General features: G+C 33.3%; 1 protein-coding gene across 41 annotated transcripts in view; it reads left to right on the top strand.

Annotated features, from left to right (window-relative positions):
- The window catches only part of LOC145291506 (uncharacterized), a 351,327-nt gene extending 333,239 nt beyond the window's left edge, over positions 1 to 18,088 (top strand). For 21 of the 41 annotated variants that reach the window (XM_080137432.1, XM_080137446.1, XM_080137440.1 and 18 more), the window contains 9 exons: positions 108 to 227; positions 463 to 582; positions 876 to 995; positions 1,217 to 1,336; positions 1,970 to 2,089; positions 2,321 to 2,440; positions 2,798 to 2,917; positions 14,910 to 14,967; positions 17,970 to 18,088. In XM_080137432.1, the coding sequence (XP_079993558.1) occupies positions 108 to 227; positions 463 to 582; positions 876 to 995; positions 1,217 to 1,336; positions 1,970 to 2,089; positions 2,321 to 2,440; positions 2,798 to 2,913 (836 nt within the window). In that variant the 3' untranslated portion in view covers positions 2,914 to 2,917; positions 14,910 to 14,967; positions 17,970 to 18,088. The remainder of the gene's footprint in view (positions 1 to 107; positions 228 to 462; positions 583 to 875; positions 996 to 1,216; positions 1,337 to 1,969; positions 2,090 to 2,320; positions 2,441 to 2,797; positions 2,918 to 14,909; positions 14,968 to 17,969) is intronic. The other 20 variants (XM_080137468.1, XM_080137466.1, XM_080137471.1 and 17 more) reach the window with 12 other exon arrangements.
- The last annotated feature ends 5,691 nt before the right edge of the window (positions 18,089 to 23,779 follow it).

Here is a 23,779-nt window from a genome sequence, read left to right on the forward strand (position 1 = left end):
TTGAATAAATTAAGAAGAAATAGCAACAAATAACTTTTAATTGTTTTTTTGACAAAAATGTTATTTGATACACTGCGTCGTAAACTGCGACTTTGTTTTTTACCCAGGATGTTGGTATAAGGGTAAAAAGTACAGATATAGACAAAGATTCCGGGACAATTGCAATCGATGTACCTGCCGGCGTTACGGTAGAGTCAATTGTACCAGAAAAATCTGTCCATCAAAAGGTAAATAAATTTATCTTAGTATATAACATAAGCATATCCTAGAGAATCATATCTTCGAATAAAAATATCCTATTAACATATAAAATCATTTTTTTTAAGTTTTCTATCTTGCCTGAAATCTAACACTTAAATATCATATTTCAAAATTGCTTTCGAAATTAACTAAATTATGATCTCTCGAGAAATATGTAATATTCTACACTGTTCGACAACTGTATTTTTATTTTGTACTCAGGATGTTGGTATAAGCGTAAAAGATACAGATATGGACAAAGATTCCGGGACAATTGCAATCGATGTACGTGCCGTCGTTACGGTAGAGTCAATTGTACTAGAAAAATCTGTCCATCAAAAGGTAAATAAGTTTATTGTAGTATAATAAAAATATGGCGAAGACAATTATATTAAAATATAAAAAAAAATCTTATTAACATATAAAATTTTATTAAAAGATGTTCTCATGTGTGAAATTAAATTATATAAGCTTATAAACATATAATATTTCGTAAGCTGTGGTCTAATTCTTAATTCATAAAATAATTTGAATAAATTAAGAAAAATAGCGAAACATAACTTTTAATTGTTTTTTTTCGACGAAAATGTAATTTAATACACTGTGTCGTAAACTAAACTTTGTTTCTTACCCAGGATGTTGGTATAAGCGTAAAAGGTACAGATATAGGCAAATATTCCGAGACAGTTGCAATCTATGTACCTGCCGTCGTTACGGTAGAGTGATTTGTACTAGAAAAACCTGTTCATCAAAAGGTAAATAAATTTATCTTAGTATAAAAAATAAATATAGCATAGACAATCATATCTTCGAATAAAATATAAAATCATTTTTTAAAGTTTTCTATCTTGCGTGAAATTAAACACTTAAAATATTATATTTCCAAATTTCTTTCGAAATTAACTAAATTATGATCTCTTGAGAAATATGTAATATTCTACATTGTTCGACAACTGTATTTTAATTTTGTACCCAGGATGTTGGTATAAGCGTAAAAGATACAGATATGGACAAAGATTCCGGGACAATTGCAATCGATGTACGTGCCGTCGTTACGGTAGAGTCAATTGTACTAGAAAAATCTGTCCATCAAAAGGTAAATACGTTTATTGAAGTATAATAAAAAATATGGCGAAGACAATTATATCAAAAAATAATAAAAATCTTATTAACATATAAAATTTTTATTAAAAGCTGTTCTCATGTGCGAAATTAAATTATATGAGCTTATAAACATATAATATTTCGAAAGTTGGGGTCTAATTCTTAATTTACAAAATAATTAGAATAAATTAAGAAAAAATAGCAAAAAAATAACTTTTAATTGTTGTTTCGACCAAAATGTAATTTGATACACTGTGTCGTCAACTGTGTACCCAGGAAGCTGGTATAAGCGTAAAAAGTACAGATATACACAAATATGCAAGGACAATTGCATTCGATGTACCTGCCGTCGTTACGGTAGAGTCAATTGTACCAGAAAAATCTGTCTACAAACAGATGAATAGCTTTATCTAATTATTAAAATTAATATAGTTCAGACAATAACATCTGCGAATATTAAATATTCAATTAACGTATATAATAATTTTAAAAGATTTTCTTGTGTAAAACTTACAGATTTAATAATTTTATAATAATATTTTTTACAAATTAGCAAAATGATGTCGTCACGCCTAACATACAATATTCTAAACTGTTCGTCAACTGTATATTTTTTTGAACTCAGGATGTTGGTATAAGCGTAAAAGATACAGATATGGACAAACATTCCGGGACAATTGCAATCGATGCACCTGCCGTCGTTACGGTAGAGTCAATTGTACGAGAAAAATCTGTCCATCAAAAGGTAAATAAGTTTATCTTAGTATAAAAAATACATATAGCATAGACAATCATATCTTCGAATAAAAATATCCTATAAATATATAAACTTATTTTTAAGTTGTCTATCTTGCGTGAAATTTAAAAGTGAAATATTATTTTTCAAAATTTCTTTCAAAATAAGCTAAATGGGGAATTTACAACAAATATGTAATATTCTACAATGTTCGTCAATTGTGTCTTTATTTTGTACCAGGATGTTGGTATAAGGGTAAAAAGTACAGATATAGACAAAGATTCCGGGACAGTTGCAATGTATGTACCTGCCGTCGTTACGGTAGAGTCAATTGTACCAGGAAAATCTGTCTACTACAAGGTAATTACATTTATTATAGTATAAAAATTATATCCCAGACAATCATGTTTAAGAATAATAAAATTATATTTAGATATAAAATTGTTTTAAAAGATTTTTTATGTGTGAAATTTAATTATAAAATGAATTAAAAATATACTTAAACAATTAGCTAAATCATGTTGTCACGACAAATACATAGCATTAAAACTTATATAAACATATATAATTATCTCGAAAATTTTGTTCTACTTTTAAATAAAAAAATTAATTGAATAAATAAGGAAAAACATATTAAAAAAACTATGAATTTTTCGTGTCGACAAAAATGTTATTTGATAAACTGTGTCGTCAACTGTGACTTTGTTTTGTACCCAGGATGTTGGTATAAGCGTAACAGGTACAGATATGGACAAAGATTCCGGGATAATTGCAATCGATGTACCTGTCGTCGTTACGGTAGAGTCAATTGTACCAGAAAAATCTGTCTATAAAAAGGTAAATAAAATGAATCTCTGTATTACAAATAAATTCCTCTCAGCCAATCATATTCGCGCATCTTTAAAATCTTTATTATGTTATAAATTATTTTGTGAAGTTTATTATATAGTTATAACATAACTTATTGAACTTCATCCGCTTATTCTTTAGCATATACACTAGTGTATGTAGTTATAAAACTAATTGTTAACGTTTATCTTTGGTTTTTACATATCCATCTATCTATCTATCTATCTATCTATCTATCTAAGTACATATATATACTCTATATGTGTATATATATGTATATATATATATATATATATATGACTACTTCACTTAATCATATAAATGAATAAACGAAAGTATAATTTTATGCGTAAACTTTAAGTATAAGTATGTGCTTAAACAGTGCTCAATACGTAGGTTGAGCTAGGTAGTAAGTTAAAAATATATATGCCAATTAAGCTATCAACCTGACGAATCCTAGCGTGGATGACATGCAGAATATTCTGTGTAGCTTAACTGCCATTTATATTTTTCAACTTACTATATATATATATATATATATATATATATATATATACTAGCGTGGGTACCCAGCGTTGCCTGGGTTTACATACAGTTCCGTTTGGAAAACACCTGCTACACTAATCATTTTCATCATGGGTAACATGGATACCCTCACAACAATTCCATAAATAAAAGAACGGATAAAAACATGTAAATTTCATCGTTCCTTAAAAGAAGAAGTACCTGATACCCTCTCCACCAGATATTTCGGCAGAATGGATACAGATAGAAGAAACTATTTCCCGGATATTGAGTACTATAAATACCCACCCTAAAAATAAATAATTAAAAATAAATCATTAGAACTTTTGTTTCACTAAAGATAACAGCGAATGCCCGCGTGATCGCAAAAATAAATAAATAAATAAAAATAACCAAGTAGATAGAACTTCTAAAAAAATGAAGGTCTATCAACAATTAATTTCAAAACAATTAAATAAAATTTTCCATCATTTTATGCTTCTAATGTAATCTCCCTCCAAAATAACAAAAATGAATTTGTCATATGTTAGGGTTCATTTTGTTTATAAAAGTGTAAGGTGAAAGTACAGAATGGTGTCATAAAAATTAATTAAATTTATAATTATTTTATGTTTCAAATGTAATTCTCACGCCAACCAAACAAAAAAACTATATTTGTCATGTTTTGCCCCATCCATCTCGATCGCTAAATTTAAAAAAAAAAATGCTAGAGATGATATATCTCGTGGAATGCTTTGTGACCAAAAATGTGTGTTCATTTTTACGTTAAATTTATATAGAAAAGTGATCCCCCACTTTAAAATGTTAATTTTCTTTTTTTCGAAATTACTTCTTTCATATTATTTATAAAGATTGTTTAAACGTATTAGGGCCCCCAAAAAGTAGGTCCTATTTTTTTAGGGGTTAAAAGACGCTGAGTCACGTCGTAAAAATTTACCTTTTTTTTTAATTAGAAATTAAAGTTTGTAATCGATGAGATTAACGTGAAAAAAAAAGAAAGAAAAGTGTAAATTGTGGAATTCAGAGGGGGCAGTAGATCCTATTTTTTTAGGTATTAAACAACGATGGGTCACATCGTAGAATTTGCGATTTCTGTATAGCTGTTTAAAGAATAATAACAACAAACAAATGAAATGATCGGAAGATTCTAAGGGGCAAATAACTCTAAAAGTTTTTTTAAAAATTCGACGTTGAAATAATAATTCCCAAAAAAATAAATATGCTATCAATATAATTATTGTTTAAATTGTATTAAAAACAATTTTAAATAAAACACTGAAAACAATTCTCTCGCTAGAAACATTAATTAAGATACCGCTATTTAATAAAATCGATTTTTCTTAATATCATATGCAAATGACATAATCTTTTTATTGTATCTAGTTTCCAAGAATGAAGATATATATAGAAATAAATGAAAGAGTAAAGTAAGGAAACTTTTGTATATATTAATCAAATTGTGAACAAACAAACAAACAAACAGACAGGATTACGGATATATATATATATATATATATATATATATATATATATATATATATATACATATCATACTGATCAACCGTTTATGTTTATCACCGCTCTTTACTTTCCATGGTCAATAAAATATCTCTTTATAGTTTTATTGTCATCACAATCGATGAAATAGCCCATTTTTTCAATCAAATCGATTGATTACCTGTTTATATTGGGGACCCATCGTTATGCACCTGGACGATGCGTCATGTGCCTCTTGCAGTAACTAAGTTCCCAATATATTGTAGTCTACATTGCATTGCAGAGAACCTACTGTTGATTTTCTAAAATTATTTTATATATAATGACTCGCATTACAGTTTAGAATGCAAAAGTCAAGAATCATACTTCAATTGCACTCTAAACAGAAACATTTATTTCAAATGCACATATGATGTTAGGCTGTGTTAGATATTAACCTTGGTCCAAATCCACTGTTTCTTCTTTAATCGGATTATTTCGATTATCGGTTATCGATACTTATCGAAGACATTTCGATACAAAACCAGAGAATACTGCCAAGCACATAAAGTACCTTCCTGTTAAATTTCATAAAATCGACGTAACCGTTTAGGAATCTCTACAGACCCACAAAGTTCCTTATATATATGGCTTGAGGTAGTTGTCTGTCTAGCCGCACTGATGAGCTGTGATACAGCGAAACAGTACTGTATGTTGATGAATATATATATATATATATATGCGTGTGTGTCTCTCTTTTATGTGTGTGCGTGTACATGCATATAATGTTTATACCAAACGTAAGGAAAATTTAAAATTCAGGCGTCTTTTCTCGTCTCCTTAATTATTGTAGCCATCACTGGGGTCCACGGGATAAATTGTAAATATTGCGCTGTTTCTCGTTCGTCGGAAATTAATTCAGCAATGGTGAAATTGACGATCAAACAAGGCAATAATGACTAAGATGTGTCAGTCAGTTGAACTAGCACTAACCATGTGGAGGAAAAACAACTTGAAACAAGTGACGTATAGCATAGGATGGGAATGAATTTCACCCATTATAATAGCAACCACTTTCTGACTCTTATCGAATATGGACTCTACCGTTTACTGTGTTTTGTACCTAATTGCACAAGATTCTGTAACCATTTCTTAACAACTATTGTTCCCTTTATACGAAAGGTTTTGGCTGATAGCGACTAAGCCTTTATCAGTCAGCAAGTCATACAGTTTTTGAGTGAATGGAGAATTTGATTGCGACTTTGATGCTCATACATACGTACCGCATCGCAGATAACAAAATATATAACATAAATGATTGTTTCAAGGAAGAGCTGCTCAATTAAGGTAGTAGTCTACTGTTATAATATGACACTGAAAGATTGCATGTCTCAAGCAAAAGCATCTGCGAATGTCATTTGCACGCACAAGACTCGGGTAAAAGAATTGACCTTGTCCAGTCACTCGACGACGAGAATATGGACGGGTTATGTGATGATGCGGTTATGCGTGTGGGAAACCGACAGGCTGACATTTACCATTAAATTTAAACGGAAGCGAGTAACTGAGGTGATAATCAGCAATCTGTTCTGGTTGATGGAATCGCACGTCTAATAAGCGATCTCTTTGGAAGAAGTGGAAAATAATGATACGGGAGCAGAAACTTCAGACAATGCAGGAGAAGGATATTCAGACAATATGGAAGCACAATATTTGGACGATATGAAAGGAGAAATTTCCAACGATATAGAAGCGGAAACTTTGAAAAATATGGAAGCAGAAACTTCGTCAGATGATTCAGAAATGGAAACTTCGTTGAGCGATTCAAAATAAATTTGATGCGTGCCCGAGTTCTAAGTAATGAAAGAATCAATAGACTACTGCCGCCCTGCGTCATATTTGATCAAAATATCAGGAGGGAAGATAGCAGATCATTGTGATCAACGAGATAAAAGAGAGGGGATCGTGCCATTCATCGGAGATAGAATCTATACGCCCTGCTTACAAGACAGAATATTGTTATTGTTATTCGATTACAATGAGCATCGTTTTACATTGACGAATCCTCGTTAGGATAAAGAGTAGAAATGTTTCTTTGAGGTAAGCGGTAAAACTTATGTAAAGAGTTGAAACCACGTGTTCAGCGAAAGAGAGAGAAAATTTGTGACATGTTATTCCGTTGACAAAATCCGTGTATTTTGGAGGATTATTTATACAATCCGAGAGTCGAACTTTTGTTTTTGTGTGTTTTCAATTTTCACTAACGCACTGAAAAATAATGTTATTTTATGACAATTTGCATTTCCGCTCTATAGATCAATCCTCCTATACACCTCGTTACTTTTGAGATTTTGCATGAGACATTCTATGCTGCTTACGGAGGCAAGTGGCAAACTCTAATTGTTCAGACTCCTTCTGCAAATCTCATCATCACATATATTGCAGTTGTGTCGTGATCTCTTAGGTCGGCGGCCTTTTGGGAAAAAACGATAGAGCGGGTTCAGTCGGTTCTTGAGATAAACAATATAATGACAATATGTCTGTATCATCCCCCATCACTGAAAGCATAGTTTGTCCACATTTGTCTTATCACACGAAGACAGGATTGGATGACTTTAACATAACGAGCCACTCCATAGACACAAACTTTTTGAAGACCCACCATTTCTGTCAACATCTCCGTCATCCATTTGCTAGTTCCTCTGTCCAGCCCCTTTTTAACTGACAGACTATCGCTTTTGCTTACAATATCATACCCGTACTAAGGTAGAAACAGCGCTTGCCCTTCGCTTGATAACATTGACCACTAGTATTAGTCATCTGCACATTTGTACATGTCCAATGAACTTTCCTTAGAAAAAAAAGCAAAAACAAAAAACAAATATGTAAGACGCCCGGAAGCTGTGTTCAAGGTTTCGAAAGCAGAGAATAATTTTTTTCGGAGATATCCAGCTAAAATACCTATTCTTCCCCCTTTAATCATTTGGTGAAGGTGATTAATGTGAAAATAATATTAACTTGCATTATCGTGGTCAGAAAGAGTTCATCTCAGTGAAAAGGAATGCATACACATCCGAAGAAGTGTATTTATTTGTATTGACCACGTGTAACCGGCGTGAATTTTTAAATCTATTTAAGATGATTCTAATAGAATTTTAGTCACATTTTAGCACTTGAAGGACTGAGATCACCAATAAACATCAGTTTTGAAGAGTATTATTGCAGACGGGTATACGGCGAAAAGAAGTCCTGGTGGAGAACACATTGTTCACATGTTTATTATTGAAAACAGTTTTTTATAAGTGGCAATCACATTGTTTTCATCTACACTTTTCGCATATTTTATTTTTCAGAGAGTTTTGCCCTTTAATATGAAGCGCAACAAGTAATAAACCGCATTGGTAGCAGATGCGACACTTTAGTCTACATAAACAACCGATGTATCTTGGAGTTGTCGCCCTTTTTCTATCAACCTACTATTAAACTGCTTCTTCATCCATAGTTTTCATTGCTTGGAGAGGCACGTTCTCAAACAAATTCTCATAGGAACAGGGTGCTCTTTGACGTGCACCTGATGTTAAGCAAATTGGAGATCTATCATCGCATTCGACCATTATTGTTTCTATTTCCTTCACTTTCTAGACCAAAGTATATACGTCTACATGACGATTGAACCATGAAATACGTGACACACGTTTGATTTCTTCAGCTAGACGATAGGCATCGATGGAATCAACCATTTTGGTGTCCAAATCCGTGTTCTTTGTATAGCACTCTTTGGTCCAATGCAATTATTTCGCATATTAACCGATCCAAAAGAGTTCCGGTTTTGAAAGTCCTCGGAACTTAAATTGTTACTTGATTTTAAGACCTTACCGAATTACGTCTCTTTACTTAATCTGAAAACCACGTCAATACTACGTTCGTTACTTAAACGATTATGAGCACTGCGGCTATTTTACGTTCTTTATAATATCTACCACGTTCCTATTATTATGTAGTTTAATTATATTTGAAGAAATGCACATGTCCTTTTAATTACGTTTATTTAATTTTGTATTAAAAATTAATATTTTGTACACAATGTAAAATTAACATTTATTTATTTTATATTTATTTATACATACATTCAATTTCATAATCATTTATTAAATTTATTTTCCTTTAATATATGTAAAATATTTTATTTCCAATAGTAATTAATTCTTATAAAGACGTTTTTGTAAATATATTTTTAAATTATGTAAACAAATCCAATTGACCAAATTTCCACTACTAACGATCTTGTCCAATTGATTACTGTATTGATCACTAACCATTATCGTCGAGTGGCCGCGGACTTTGATAAGTGGTGACTCCTTTGTAAAAATACAACTAAAAAGCATATTTATTGAAAATGAGTATTTGAATATTCTTATTTATTAGATTTAAAAATAAATATTTTACTCTCAGTAATAAGTATTTCTGTAAAGACGGTTGTATAGATAAATATATTGAAAAATATGTAAACAAAAATAATAATTTAAAAGAATCAGTTTACGGATATTTTTAGTTATTATATTTAAAAATAGTTTACTTTCAGTATTAAGTCTTTTTATGTAAAAGCGTTTCTGTAGATAAACATATCTAATAAATATGTAAACAAACAAACAATAATTAAAATAATCAATTTACAGATATTCTTTGTTATTATATTTAAAAATAGTTTACTTTCAGTAGAAATTATTTCTGTAAAAGTCAGTTTACGGATATTCTTACGTTTTTCCTTACATTGATCTTCTAATTAAGTAAAACTGTTTATTGCTGAGAACTTTCAAAAATGGAAATTGTTTTGATTGGTAAATACGCGTCTATTGCTTCATCTATGTTGTCTGCCTTAAATATTTTGTACCGCGGTTTTGCTGCTCACAAGACACATTGCCTTCCGCCTAATTCTATAACGCAGTCCAGTTACTTTATTTGTGATTGCACTCTACATACAAATCGGATAATCAGTGCCTATGTAGCTAACCTGAATATTGAAGTTTTTTGACTTCGAAATAAATACTCCTCTCGTATTATTTGGATTCTTTGGACTACTGCTCTCATCTTGTGTATTATTTTCACAACATTCCGGTCGATGTAAACTGCAACTTTGATCAGGACTATATTGTCGAACTTAGTAATTTTTCTATCAAACTCGGAAATCATTGCGCTAAACTCGGAAATTTGCACGGAATTTCGAACAGAACTCTTTATTTAACCCACAGGGGTAGCATGTTTACGTTCCATGATAGGGAAGAAGTCCTAAGTAATTCACAATTGTATTTTAAGTGTCATCTGCAAGATGCATCTAGAGAAGGTCGGAAGTTATATCGACTGAAATGTTGTGAAAATAACAGCCAAGATGAGAACAGTGGTGGAAATAAGTCAAATAATACGAAACCTAATCTAAAAAATTCAGAAACGTAAAATACCCAAACATGCGCCTTTATCTCATACACATTATGAAGTCGGATCAAAAACGGGGTTTTCACAAATTTCACACTTCTATTCTGCAGCCAATTCTATCGTCCATAGTAAAGCAATTTTCTTTTAAACTCTTTATTTATTTGTAAGAAAAAATAAGCCTCCTATATATTTCATAAGAAAGCGACCTCGGTGTCATATATGTTGCGGGGTGCGTGGAAAAATAGTAAACTAATTAGCTACTTAGTAATTGTCTGTATTTTTTAGATGAGATGTTTTCATTGATTGAGATTGTCGGACTAACTTCCTCACCTTGGTTGTTATAGTCACAACGTTTCGGCCGTTTTGCCCTCCGGCCTTCATCATATGTTTTGTATCGAACTCGGGAACCGTTTGTTAGGAGTCTCGAACCCAACCCTTTATTATTATTATGGGGGTACCGTGTTCGGACTCCAGCTAGGTTCTGGGACATAGTTGCTGATTCTCTGTTTTGAATGTTACTTATCACTGCCTTCGTTCAGGATTGAACTCAGCACCTTTGGGGCCCACGGGATAAATTGTAAATGTCGCGCTGTTTCTCGTTCGTCGGAAATTAATTCAGCAATGGTGAAATTGACGATCAAACAAGGCAATAATGACTAAGATGTGTCAGTCAATTGAACTAGCACTAACCATGTGGGGGAAAAACAACTTGAAACAAATGACGTATAGCATAGGATGGGAATGAATTTCACCCATTATAATAGCAACCACTTTCTGACTCTTATCGAATATGGACTCTACCGTTTACGGTGTTTTGTAACTAATTGCACACGATTCTGTAACCATTTTTCAACAACTATTGTTCCCTTTATACGAAGGGTTTTGGCTGATAGCGACTAAGCCTTTATCAGCCAGCAAGTCATACAGTTTTTGAGTGAATGGAGAATTTGATTGCGACTTTGATAACAACTTCCATCACCCATACAGTATCAAACATGGAATCGCACGCTGCTTACAACATCGAGCAGATACAATAAGTAGCGACACCATTACATACCGCCAAGAAATGGTCAGGTTGAAGAATACCCTGCATTGTAGCAACTACCCCGATAGCATACTATCCACCAGACCTGTTAATAGTATAAGAGAGGAGAATGAAACCCAAAAACCTCCAACGGTCTGCCTACCATACATACGAGGCATCTCCGAAAAGATTCAGAAAATATGTGCCCCTTACAACATCAGGACGGTATTCAAGAGCGAGTCAACACTCAGACGACACCTGGTATGAGTGAAGCCCCGCATAGAGGAGAACATGACCAAGAACTGCGTATACTCCATCCCATGCAGTTTCAGACATGTTTACAAGGGTGAAACATGCCGCCCCCTTAAAGTAAGGGTGGAAGAACACCGAAAAGCGGTAACTAAAGGGGAGTCGGAAAAATCGGGTATAGCCAACCATATCTGGATGGAGAGGGGGATCATCGCCCCCTATGGGTTGAAGTAAAAATAATAAACAGAGAGACCCACTGGAAAGTGAGAAAACTTAAAGAAACAGCTCACATGCTCGGACATAACAACCTACTGAGCAAACCAAGCATAGAGCTGAATGCAATTTGGACACCTCTGATAGAGAGAGAAAACCTTGAATAACAACATAGGTTCAACATTAACAAAAACCTACTAAGAATTGTCCTAGACGTTGTATCAATGTTTACAGGCAGTGAAAAGTAACATTCAAAACAGAGAATCAGCAACTATGTCCCAGGGCCTAGCTGGAGTCCGAACACGGTATCCCCATAATAATAATAAAGGGTTGGGTTCGAGACTCCTAACAAACGGTTCCCCAGTTCGATACAAAACACCTGATGAAGGCCGGAGGGCAAATCGGCCGAAACGTTGTGACAGTAACAACCAAGATGAGGCAGTCAGTCCTACAATCTCAATTAATTAGCTACTTAATGAATTTATTTATCTGGTTTGCAATTGTGTATGTTTTTCTCAGTTTAGAATAGTTTATAATAATTTATAATAGTTTAGAAATAGTTTAGAATACTTTGAAATAGTTTAGAATAGTTTAAAATAGTTTATAATAGTTTAGGATAGTTTCGAATAGTTTAGAAATAGTTTCGAAATAGTTTAGAATAGGTCAGAGATAGTTTAAAATAGTTTGGAAATAGTTTAGAATAGTTTAGCAATAGTGTAGAATAGTTTAGAAATAGTTTAGAAATACAGTAGCGTCCAAAAGTTAAGGAACGATCGATCATTTTTAAATGGCTTCTAACTTTATCTATGAAAAAGAAAAAAAAGAATTTTTGGTGAATTTTCCAATCTTTAATAATGGTAGTTAAAGAAAAAAAAATTAATTTTTGATTTTAATAGATATTAGTTGTTTTTTTTTTTACATATAATATATATAATTAAATTACAGGCGTCCAAAAGTTAAGGAACAAGGGAAATTCATTATGAAAAAATAAAGAATCCTTTCAGTATTTAGTGAAAAGCCCCTTGTTTTCAATCACAGTAGGCCATCTTTTGCTGCAAGACAGAACCAATCGTTCACATGTTATATTATTCCAGGATGTTTTCATACATTCCCATAAATCATCAAGATTTTTTTTTTGGGGGGGGGGTTCTTTGATCTTATCACGAATAATTTTCCAAACATTTTCAATTCGGAATTCATATTTTTAGGCAATCATTAAGGTTGGGCATAATTAACCAAGCTCTAGTCCCACACCTTACAGATGCTAAACTTCTGACTGACAAACAATATGGATTTAGACATGCCCGTTCCACAGCTGACATCCTCACTGTAATCTCTGAACGTATATACCATTCACTGGACAAAGCGGGGGAGGGCAGAGTGGTAGCTCTAGATATATCTAAGGCTTTTCATAAATACTGAAAGGATTCTTTATTTTTTCATAATGAATTTCCCTCGTTCCTTAACTTTTGGACGCCTGTAATTTAATTAAATTTATTTATATGTAAAAAAAAAAACTAATATGTATTAAAATAAAAAAATAAAAAATTCTTTAACTACCATTATTAAACATTGGAAAATTCACCAATTTTTTTTTTCTTTTTCATAGATTAAGTTAGAAGCCATTAATAAAATGATCGATCGTTCCTTAACTTTTGGACGCTACTGTAGTTTAGAAATATATTTTTCACGAAGAGTTTTTATCTCATTTATCCACATTCGTATTGTTTAGATTCTTTGGACTACTCTTCTCATCTTTGAGTGTCATTTTCACGACGTGATTTCTGTGATCGATGTAACCTCCGACCTTCTGCAAGTGTATCCTGTCAAACTCGGGGATCTGCAAAGAATTTCGAACAGACCCCTTTTTTTACTTTATGGGGGAGCATGCCCTCTTTTCTTCAGTCATGACTGGATAGAGGTCCTAAATAATTTGTAATTGTATTTTTTGGTTGCTTACAATGTAAATTGAAGCTTCAACGTTCAGCCGAATATGATTTTACAATTAAATTTTTCCAAGTACTCAAACTACTGCTGCGCCACGTGTCTCTGCGGTTTATCCACGTCAGGAAGTCGATCAAAACGGGTTCTACACTAATACTAGGACTTCAATCGCAATAATCGTTCCATTCTCTAGACAAAGCTGATGGACACGATCCTAGCATCCATGTCAATAACATTAACAATGCGTTTTTATGATATCAATCATATTTTTTTTCAGAAATACTCGTAATGTATTCTATAATTCAGTATGATACTCGTGAGTGACATATATGCAATTATAAGTTTTGTTTACATCCTTTTGATTTCTATCTATAACATAAATGGTGACCTCGATGTGATATATGTTGCGGGGGTGTTGTTGAAAAAAAAGTAACCTGATCAGATACGTCATGAATTTCATTGTCTGCGTTTACAATGTTGTGGATTTTTCCATTTAAGAGTAGTTTAAAATATTTATAAAATTCTATTTCGATTGTAATGTATCGCTATCTTCCATACCTTGCTTAAAGTTAATATCTTTTAAAACAAAGTTTTAGCATTTTTCTTGCTATAAGAACTATTTTTGATTTTTTTCTTTGATATAATATTAAAAATACTGAATTACAGATAGAAAAAATATAACATTTTTACTTTTATTTAAACCTTTTAATCTAGAATCTGTATCATTGCTGTGAGTATCTTGCACGTGCATTTTTTTAAAATCCATAATTGTTGTCTTTTGAAAATGACTGTTTTAATCCTTATTTAAAGTTGGCCCAAACCGCCGTGACGTATAAAACTATTTTGTCTTTATTACCCTTTTCAGTTTCTGCAAGATATTTATAATTGTAGAAACCAGCCTTAGAACGTATGATCCGCAAGTAAATGAATTACATTATAGGAACTTCTTTGAAATAACAACCATTTTTAAAAAGTACATGAGTTCGTGGGTATTGAAAAAAAATGCGTCCACCTTCATTGTTACGTTTCTTTAATTGTCCAAGATTTCAATGATGTGGAAGGCATCACATTAAGAGATTTATCTCACTTTCTATTCTCTGTTTTATTTTCTATTTTAAGGCAACGTGGTGGTATAAAAAATCCAGGTTTTTCAAGAGTCAATTATATACATTTAAAGGTAATTATGGTATTTGATTTTTATTTTTACTGTTACTAAATTTTCACTGGCAATGCAAAAGAAAAAACATATTTAAAAAAATCATCCCGAGCAACGCCGAGTCAGTACAGCTAGAATAATATACAAATTATAATTTAGTAAATATACTACATTTTTGTGATAAAAATTCCATTAAATTAGTTTTAATTCTGCAATAATATGTTGATATATATATATATATATATATATATATATATATATATATATATATATATGTGTGTGTGTGTATGTGTGTGTATGTGTGTGTGTGTGTGTGTGTGTGTGTGTGTGTGTGTGTGTGCGAGGGACGTCCAAAAGTAATGCTTCTTACTTTTTATTTCCGTCCGAATGAATCAGAGGAGACTGCAAATTACATTTTTTTCATGACCGAATTTATGCATTCATAATCTGAAAGTTTCAGCTCTCAGTTGCACATGTTGACAGTGTGAAACACTAGGAAAACACCTCCTGTCATAAATGTGAGTCAGAAAGAGAAATGCCCAATTGAATTCATCTACGCAGAAAAAAATTTGAACCGATCAACATTCATCGGCGCCTGTTAAACGTTTACGTAGCTAATGCAGTTAACGTCAGCACAGAGAGCAAATGAGTTCGTCGATTTCAGAGTGGCGACATAAATGTGAGAAAGCGCGCACCGGACACCCATGTACAGCCACTAACCAACCACTGGAAAAAGTGCATTAAGAATGACGGTGACTGCAGAAAAAATCTGTAGCAAAAAGGTCACTTGTTTTAATGGTACCAATCTCCCCTTCGTAGCTCTTCAACTCTTATTTTTAGTTAAAAATCGAAAGCATTACTTTGGCACGATCCGCGTATATTAAAGGAAATAATATTAAGGTACTGTAACCTTAGATATAGGTAAACTAACAATAGCTTCCAGACTTAAGGCACTTAAAATTGTGGTAGACTCTTGAAAATTCAGTACTGCTATATATCTTGTGAGATGACTGACCACTTTTTTTTTTATTTCCGGTTGAAATGAACAGCTACAGCATAAATTAGAATACATCCTACTAAAGCCTTATTGTCACAGATGGTGAATTTACAAAATGCAATTTGGACGTTAGGACATTTAGAAGAATGATATGCAATAAAATTCTATTTTAAACTTAGAAATAATGCCACAGAAACGTCTGGAATGCTTTAGACTGCTTTTGGACTATATTGCATGAGTATCAGTTTCTGAATGGCATAAGAGATTCAAGGAAGGCAGGGAGTCTGCGAGGAAGAATGAAAGTTGTAGGAGAAGTAAGGAAGTCGTAACACCAGAGTTGACTGACCAAATAAAGAATTTCATGGATAAGGAGATAAGATATAGAGGCAATAATTGCACTGTTTGATGTCAGTGTGGGAACTATGTACACAATTATTCGCGAGAAATTGAAGATGTGGAAAATTTGCGCGAAGTTTGTTCCAAAGATGCTCAGATAACTCCATTCTTGTCACTATCTATTTCACCAAGATGGACATTAAGATAGTTCCTAAACCCTCCTTATAGTTCGGACCTTGCTCCCTGTGATGTTTGGTTATTCCCTAAGCTCAATGAAAAACCTTGAAAGCTGTCGTTATGAGAAGATAGAAAGAGGCTATGACGAAAGGCTTTGAAACTCTTACAAAAGAGGACGTCCATGATGCCTTCAAGAAGTTGTTGGAATGGTACAACAAGTGCATTGCAGCCGGAGGAGATTATTTCGAAAAAGACTAGAGTTTCGTGCGTGTATAATCAATGAAAGTGCGCATAGGAAACAATCTGAGAACTTATTGAACGCACCTCGTATAAAAAACAACCGCACATATGTATGCATTAAATTGTTTTAGTTTTTGTATCGTTTACTTACTAAGTTTATACTTGTTTTGTAGCTGATTTCGCTGCGTTGATTTAAATTCAATAATTTCTTTTTTCTTTTATAAGATTTAGGCATTTATTTTTTAAGATTATTGATTTTCAAAAATACTTATTATTTCCTATGTTATTTTTTTGAGTGAAGTTATTGTCTTTCATTTTTGTTTTTCTTACGAACCATGGCGATGGTAATGCTTGAGACGTCTTCCTCCAGATGTTGATACAAGGTTTAGATTTCCGATTTAGCATTATGCGCCGGTCGATCACGTATTTGTTCAATAATAGAAAACCCACTGTTTCCAATATCAACAGTGCTTATTATGAACAGTGAATTTTCTAGTATGTAACAAATACGTGATCGACCGGCGCCTCATACTCTATTGGACATTTAAATCTTATACTTCACTAACATCAGAAGGAAGACGTGCCAGGCATTATCATCGTCATGACACATAAAAAACAAGGAGACAAAAGAAGAAAAAACATGTATTTTTCAGATGAAGATCCTTTTATAAATCAAAATATTGAATTTAATTTTAATAAATAAATGTTTTTTTTATTGAAAGAGATTCTGAACTTGTTTAGCTTTAAACTGTTAAAATTTTTAATTTTGTATTTCAACAATTCTTACTATGAACAGTGTATGTTCTATTATTTACTAAAATAATTTCGATTATAAAATCAGTTTAAAATCTAGGGCGGATGTTCTTGTGGGTATGTTTTTAATTTTTAGTTTCTTTAGTGAAATACATGATGTTTTGAGAACTGCATTTTTTGTGATAAAAATTCCATTAAATAAGTTTTAATTCTGCAATAACATGTTGATTTAAATTACACACACACGCACACACACAGACACACACACAGATATATATATATATATATATATATATATATATATATATATATATATATATATATATATATATATATTCCTACGAAGTTTACAACGCAAAAGCGTAAGATCCCATGGGTATATCGAAATTATTATTTTCCCTTTGCTTTTTATTGGTATATTACTACTAATAATTATTTGTTGCTTATTTTTATTTTATTCAATTGCTTGACATTCATGTTACGAAGTCAATTATGCTTTTTTTTTCTTATTATTTTGCAGTAGCTTAATCTCCGGGAAAATTTTGCACAGGAAAAATAAGACAAGTGCAATCTATTTTAGATATGAAAAAATACATTAATAAATTGTAAAATTTAATAAATCAATTGCAAAGTACAAAATGTGTTGTTTTTATTTTCAATCTATTGACATCATTTTTTTTTTTACTCACGTTCACTCGTAACAAGGTATATCACAAGTTGGACGTAAGGAGCTACTATTTGGGGCAATGCCTAGGAAAGATTAAGAAGATGTTGGTTTACATTACATTTAAACTGCTGCATATCAATACAGTCAGGAAGCAGGTAGCAGGAAAGAAATTCCAAAATCTAGCTGTTCGAGGGTAGAAAGTATTAGAGTAGAAATCTTTCTGGCATTTAGGGACCTCAACAGTGAAGGGGTGAAATTTTCCTGCTAAGTTCATCAGAGCACATTCTATTAAAATATTTGTAAATATGTAACATTACGGCGCTGGAACAGGGGTTGGAGCTTCGTTAACAAAGTGGGACCTATTAGATTGAAAACTCTTTTTTGGGCCCTATCCCAGAGGACGAGGCTAGTGGTGGATGTACCAATCCAGATGTGGCAGCAGTACCCATGCATGAACGAACGGTGTCCTTGTAAAGGTACAGGATACTCTCAAGTGTGAGTGGTCTTCTAGCTCATATGTGTGAAGGTGCATTGTTTTGACGAAACTTATTCAAGTAAAATTACTTGATCCAGTTTATGGTTTGACGCCGAGTTTAAAGTTAATAGAAACATATGGAAAAGCAAGAGCAGGTATCATTAAAGAAAGGTTGATGGAAATAAAACTATATTTGGAGTCAACGCTGTGACCCTTCAAAATGTCAATGCAATAAAAAAATATAAAATTGACACAACGTCAATTTTTCATTTGTTTAATTTGAAACATCCTCAAGGAGTCAATTTGAATTAGAACAAAAATATGAATAAAATTGTTTTATTTTGGATGAGTTTCTACTTCACTAAGAACAGATGAAATACAGTATTAAAACAGATACTATACTTTGATCTTAGCCATAAGTTTAAGTTCAATAAAGCAATCAATTTCCCAAATTTAAGCCTACATCTAAATCCAAACGTTTCCTTCGGCATCCACCTTAATTTCCTTCAGGTCATCTACAGGGTGGAATGATAAATTTGTTGCCCTAAATAAATAGCTTTAAAAAAAAAACGTTATTGAAAACAACCAATTCGGGTAACTTGATTATGTTGTAGAGCTGACATCTATTCAATGTAGCCGCCTTCAGCCTCAATTACCCTCTCGATATGGGTCCGGAACTGGAAGCATGTTTTTCCACAAGCGCCGGCGGGAGTTCGACGAATACTCGGCGGATGGCGGCGATCAGGTTGGCGATGGTGGTGTAAAAGGTGGTAATGTTCTCGACGTATGACAAAATGAAATAGTTCAGCGAGTTCTGGTCGAGGAAGGAAAGGGCCAGTAAGAGAAATATACAAAATTGTGGCCCCATTTCTGAAGCCAATCCTGGGTCTCTTTTAACGTGGGCGGACACCGAGTCCTACTGCCACACCCAGGGTGTGTCAGCAGCCACCTGATTGTGAGATAGCACGATGTGACTCTCACTGGAAACCACACCGAATACCATAACCGTGGACCAAAACTTTGTGAGCTGTGCCCCCAAGGATTGAACCGTCCTGATTTGCATTTTGAGGGGGCCGGCAATGGTCCTGTTGTCATAACTTTGATCGTTAGAGAGCATGAATATTACAAGGGCGCATCTCCGATCTAGCTGTTGTATATTGATTTATATTTGAGGAGATGATATATTAAAATGTGTCATGTGTTATCTAGTGGATGTAAGATATTGTTCTTTTAACAGACAGATAATAAACGTATAAATCGTATGTATGTTGTATAGCCAGGAAGACATGATATTGACGTGTAAACTGAGTCATGTTGTATCAGACTTATCACACGGGATATTTTTACAGTTCATATGTAAGAAGAATAATATATGCTTCATACCTTTTTTCTTGAAGAGTTCTTCTGTATCTTCCCGCTGTTCCCTGACAAACCATGAAACGATCAGCACCATCCAATTGAGACATCTGTTCTTATTTGTGAAACCATAAAACAACTCTTTATATTTTTATAATATAAATTTATTACAGTTGTCTCAAATGGTTTTCACAGGATCTGCAGTTCGTCTACATTTTCTATTCTTACAGCCCGCTCCTAGCTGTCTGTCCACCTCTGTCTAGACGTCTGTCCGGTTTGGTGGTCAATTCTCAACTCTCTGAATCTCTCCAAAACTAACTACATCACGTGTTCTCTTACGTCACCTATTTACGTGTCTCAGACCAACCTAATATCCACAACTAGTTATTTGTTTATTCAAACCCCCAAAATAATGTTTACATCTGTTTTCTATTTTCCCATTCCTTTTGCGATTCACACGTCAATCATCTCCTCCCCAATTTAATTGTTTATTCTTCTAATCATAATAACTGATCCAGCAACCATCAATCAGCGAAATCAATTAATAATAATACAATAACAATAATAATAATGTTTTGACCCTTGACCCCGCTTGCCACAGTTTACAGATACTACGCTATGATCACAGCTTAAAGGGTCATAACATTACGTAGCTTGTTGAACATTGTGTCACTTTCAGACATAATAGCAGGCTTTTATCGCTCTTAGGGGTAACTAGTAGATGGCTTACAACACAAAAGAAAACTGGTTTTAATCAAACGGAAATGGAATCATGTTATATTTTCTAGAGCGACAATTTTTCATTTCACCCTGTAGATATGTTCTGATTTAACATCGGTCTTTGAGGGGTTTCACTATTTCAGTTCAAAGGATTGCACAAAAAATAAAAAAGAACATCGTCCAGTGATCTTCGCACAAAAAATATCGAATAATCATGTAAAGGTCTGATACACACGATTATATTAAAATAAATCCTCTGTGAAGAGCATTCAGATAAATATTTAAAAATTAAGAAAATTGTTTGTAAAACTAAAACTTTTAAAGCGTTAAAAGCATGTTTAATGTAAAAATATACTTTTAATAATTCAATTAATTTTGCAGAAAATAAAACAAGCATGCTTCAATCGCTATGTAAGGAACGTGTGGTAGAAATCTACACAGAAGAGAATACAGCAACTAAGCACCTGTCTAAATTCACCTAGAATTATTTAGGTTTTGCTTAATTTTTTAACTCACTTGGAAGTCTACGCCAAGATCCAGATATCCTCTTTCGGTTCAATCAAAATCGGCGGTTAAATAGTTTCTTGTAATGTCCGCGTAGACCTATTTCTGGTGCAGGTGCGAATAAAAGAGGGAAGTCAGGATATTTTTTTGTCCGACATTTTGAACAGAGCAGTGTTGTCACCGAAAGCAAGAGTGGAGTCAGAAGGAGACTCCGCTGCAATATGGCATTATCGACATTAAGATAGAAGTCCCATTTAATCGACCGTTCCCAGGCACATTGAAGGCTAAGATTGAGACATTTAACAAGCCTGTATGGACCCAATAAAACTACAGCGAACCCTCTTTATATTAGTTACCTCGTCCGGAATTTTATATGCTATTACTCTATGTTGTAACAAGTTCGACGTTTCTCTATATCGATGTCTGAGTATCTTTGTTCATTAAAAGAAACACACTTATGTATCTAAATGACACCACGAAAGATACTTTCAGGCTCGAGAAATGATGTGCATTCTCGTTTGTGAATCCAAACTATCACCATCAAAATGTCGTTACATCATTCATACGTTTTATAAAACGTTACTTGTTACGCTAGTAAACAACGTACAGTGCTCCGACTTAAATATAATGCTTCCATACCTTGCTTGATGATCACATGTATTAACTTCAAAATGGGTACCCTAGTGTTATATTGTCACTTAATTAACGTGTATATATTCTCCTCATGATTGCAACCTCAGATTGTTTCACTTGCTGACACCGGTTTTTGTATACAAAACTTTTATTTAAAGCAGGTAAGAACAGTCGCATATAGGTTATTTCATATGCTTGAGATATATAGATAGATAGAGAAAAGGAGAAAGAGAAAGAAAGAGAAAGATAGAGCAAGAAAGAGCCGGTTAATTCTCCTGGTTTTCATCAGTCATGCCGCGCATATTCCTCCCCCTTTTCATTAAAGAAGATTGCAGTACACGTCTTCTTTGGTTGAAATAAGAGTAAGAGAGTGAGCGAGTCCCCGGCCAGAAGTCACGTAATTTTATCGACTTCCGCCGGAAACTCTTCTGATCTTTAGATGACACTGAAATTTTTCTACTCGAAAGCGGCCCTCATTATATAATAGTAGTAGCGAATATTAGTTCAAATGTCAGGGGCGCCTATTTTGTTAAGACCTAAATATCATTTTAACTTATTAGGTAAGCATTCTCAGGAAGGTCGATGTGTTGCTTTTCGAGTGTGAAGAGTATAAAATAGTACAATGCAGCTTCCACCGACAAAATCATATTCATAAAGTAACATGGATACACCCTAGGTCCAACTTGGGCAATTTTTTGAACTATATCATTACACGGAGATGTGATCTTCAAGATACGTGTACAGTTAGAGTTATGCGAGGTGCTGAGTATGGTACTGATCACAATTTTTTTTTGTGCTAAGATCAAAATGCAAATCAGGAAGAAAGTTAGGCTCTGTGGTGGTAAAGTGGCAAAACACATAGATGCTTCTAAACTGAAAAATATAAATGTGCGTGAGAATCTAATTAACTTATTCATATTAGACGGAGTATGGGATCTATTCAAATCCAAAGTGAACATTACTGGAGATGAATGTTTGGCTCTTAAGGAAAACAAGCGCAGAGATTGTTTGGATGAAAATGATTTTATCTCAAATTTTGTTTAAGAGAAGGGAGTCTTTTAAATTCTTTCGACTCACAGGAAAAGTATAGGACGATTTCAATGAACAAAAGGAAAGCTGCAGATGAAGAATGAGTTGTTCGCTGAAATACAAAAGGATTTTGATCGTAAAGATGCAAAAGCTTTCTACAGATAAGTCAAACAAGCATATGAACCACCATCTTCATCTATTTTTCCATAAAAAGGTAAATATGGCTCTGCTTTGATCAATGACACGGACGGCATCATGCTACGATGGAAGGAGCACTTTACAGATCTGTTTGATAATCCGTTATAGATGAAGCAGGGATTTCAAATTTGCCTCAACACAAAATTATTGAAAAGAAGATAATGGACTCGACTCTTCATAGGATAAAATTAATACTGGAAAAGCACAAGGTTTGAATGAGATACTAGTAGAGCTCTTCCTCTATTACAGTAAACACATTTCTAGAGCAGTGCAGATGCTTTATATTAAAGGGGACAAATCCTGATATTTAGAGAAACGAAGTAATTAAGATCGAATATAAAAATTATTAAAGGAGAATTCTGGAATCGAACTCAGTTATAAAAAGTTAAAATGAATACATTATTGTCATTTAGATACGATTCCAGTAATGCAGTGGAATTATCCATTGTGCTTAGAAATAATTATAAAACAAAGTTAGGTCAGAGAGGAACAATGGACAATCAAATTAACGAATGTCCTTTGTGTTGCCATAATAGGTGTTGGAAGCATATGCAATGGACATGTGAATCCCATGCACATGTTTGGCCACGTTCTGACGTCACAAAGAAATATAGATCAATATATACAGTAAGTTACGGTTCGGAGAGTCTAGGTCAGTCCGAGAATTCAGTCCGAGTTCAGTCAGGGACAGAGAGAGTTGGAGAGAAAGTTGGAGAGAGAGTTAGCCTAAGCCCCTTCGGAAGCGAAG

Source organism: Euprymna scolopes, chromosome 12 (assembly GCF_053919585.1).
Source record: "Euprymna scolopes isolate OS-2025 chromosome 12, ASM5391958v1, whole genome shotgun sequence".
NCBI classification, from domain to species: domain Eukaryota; kingdom Metazoa; phylum Mollusca; class Cephalopoda; order Sepiida; family Sepiolidae; genus Euprymna; species Euprymna scolopes.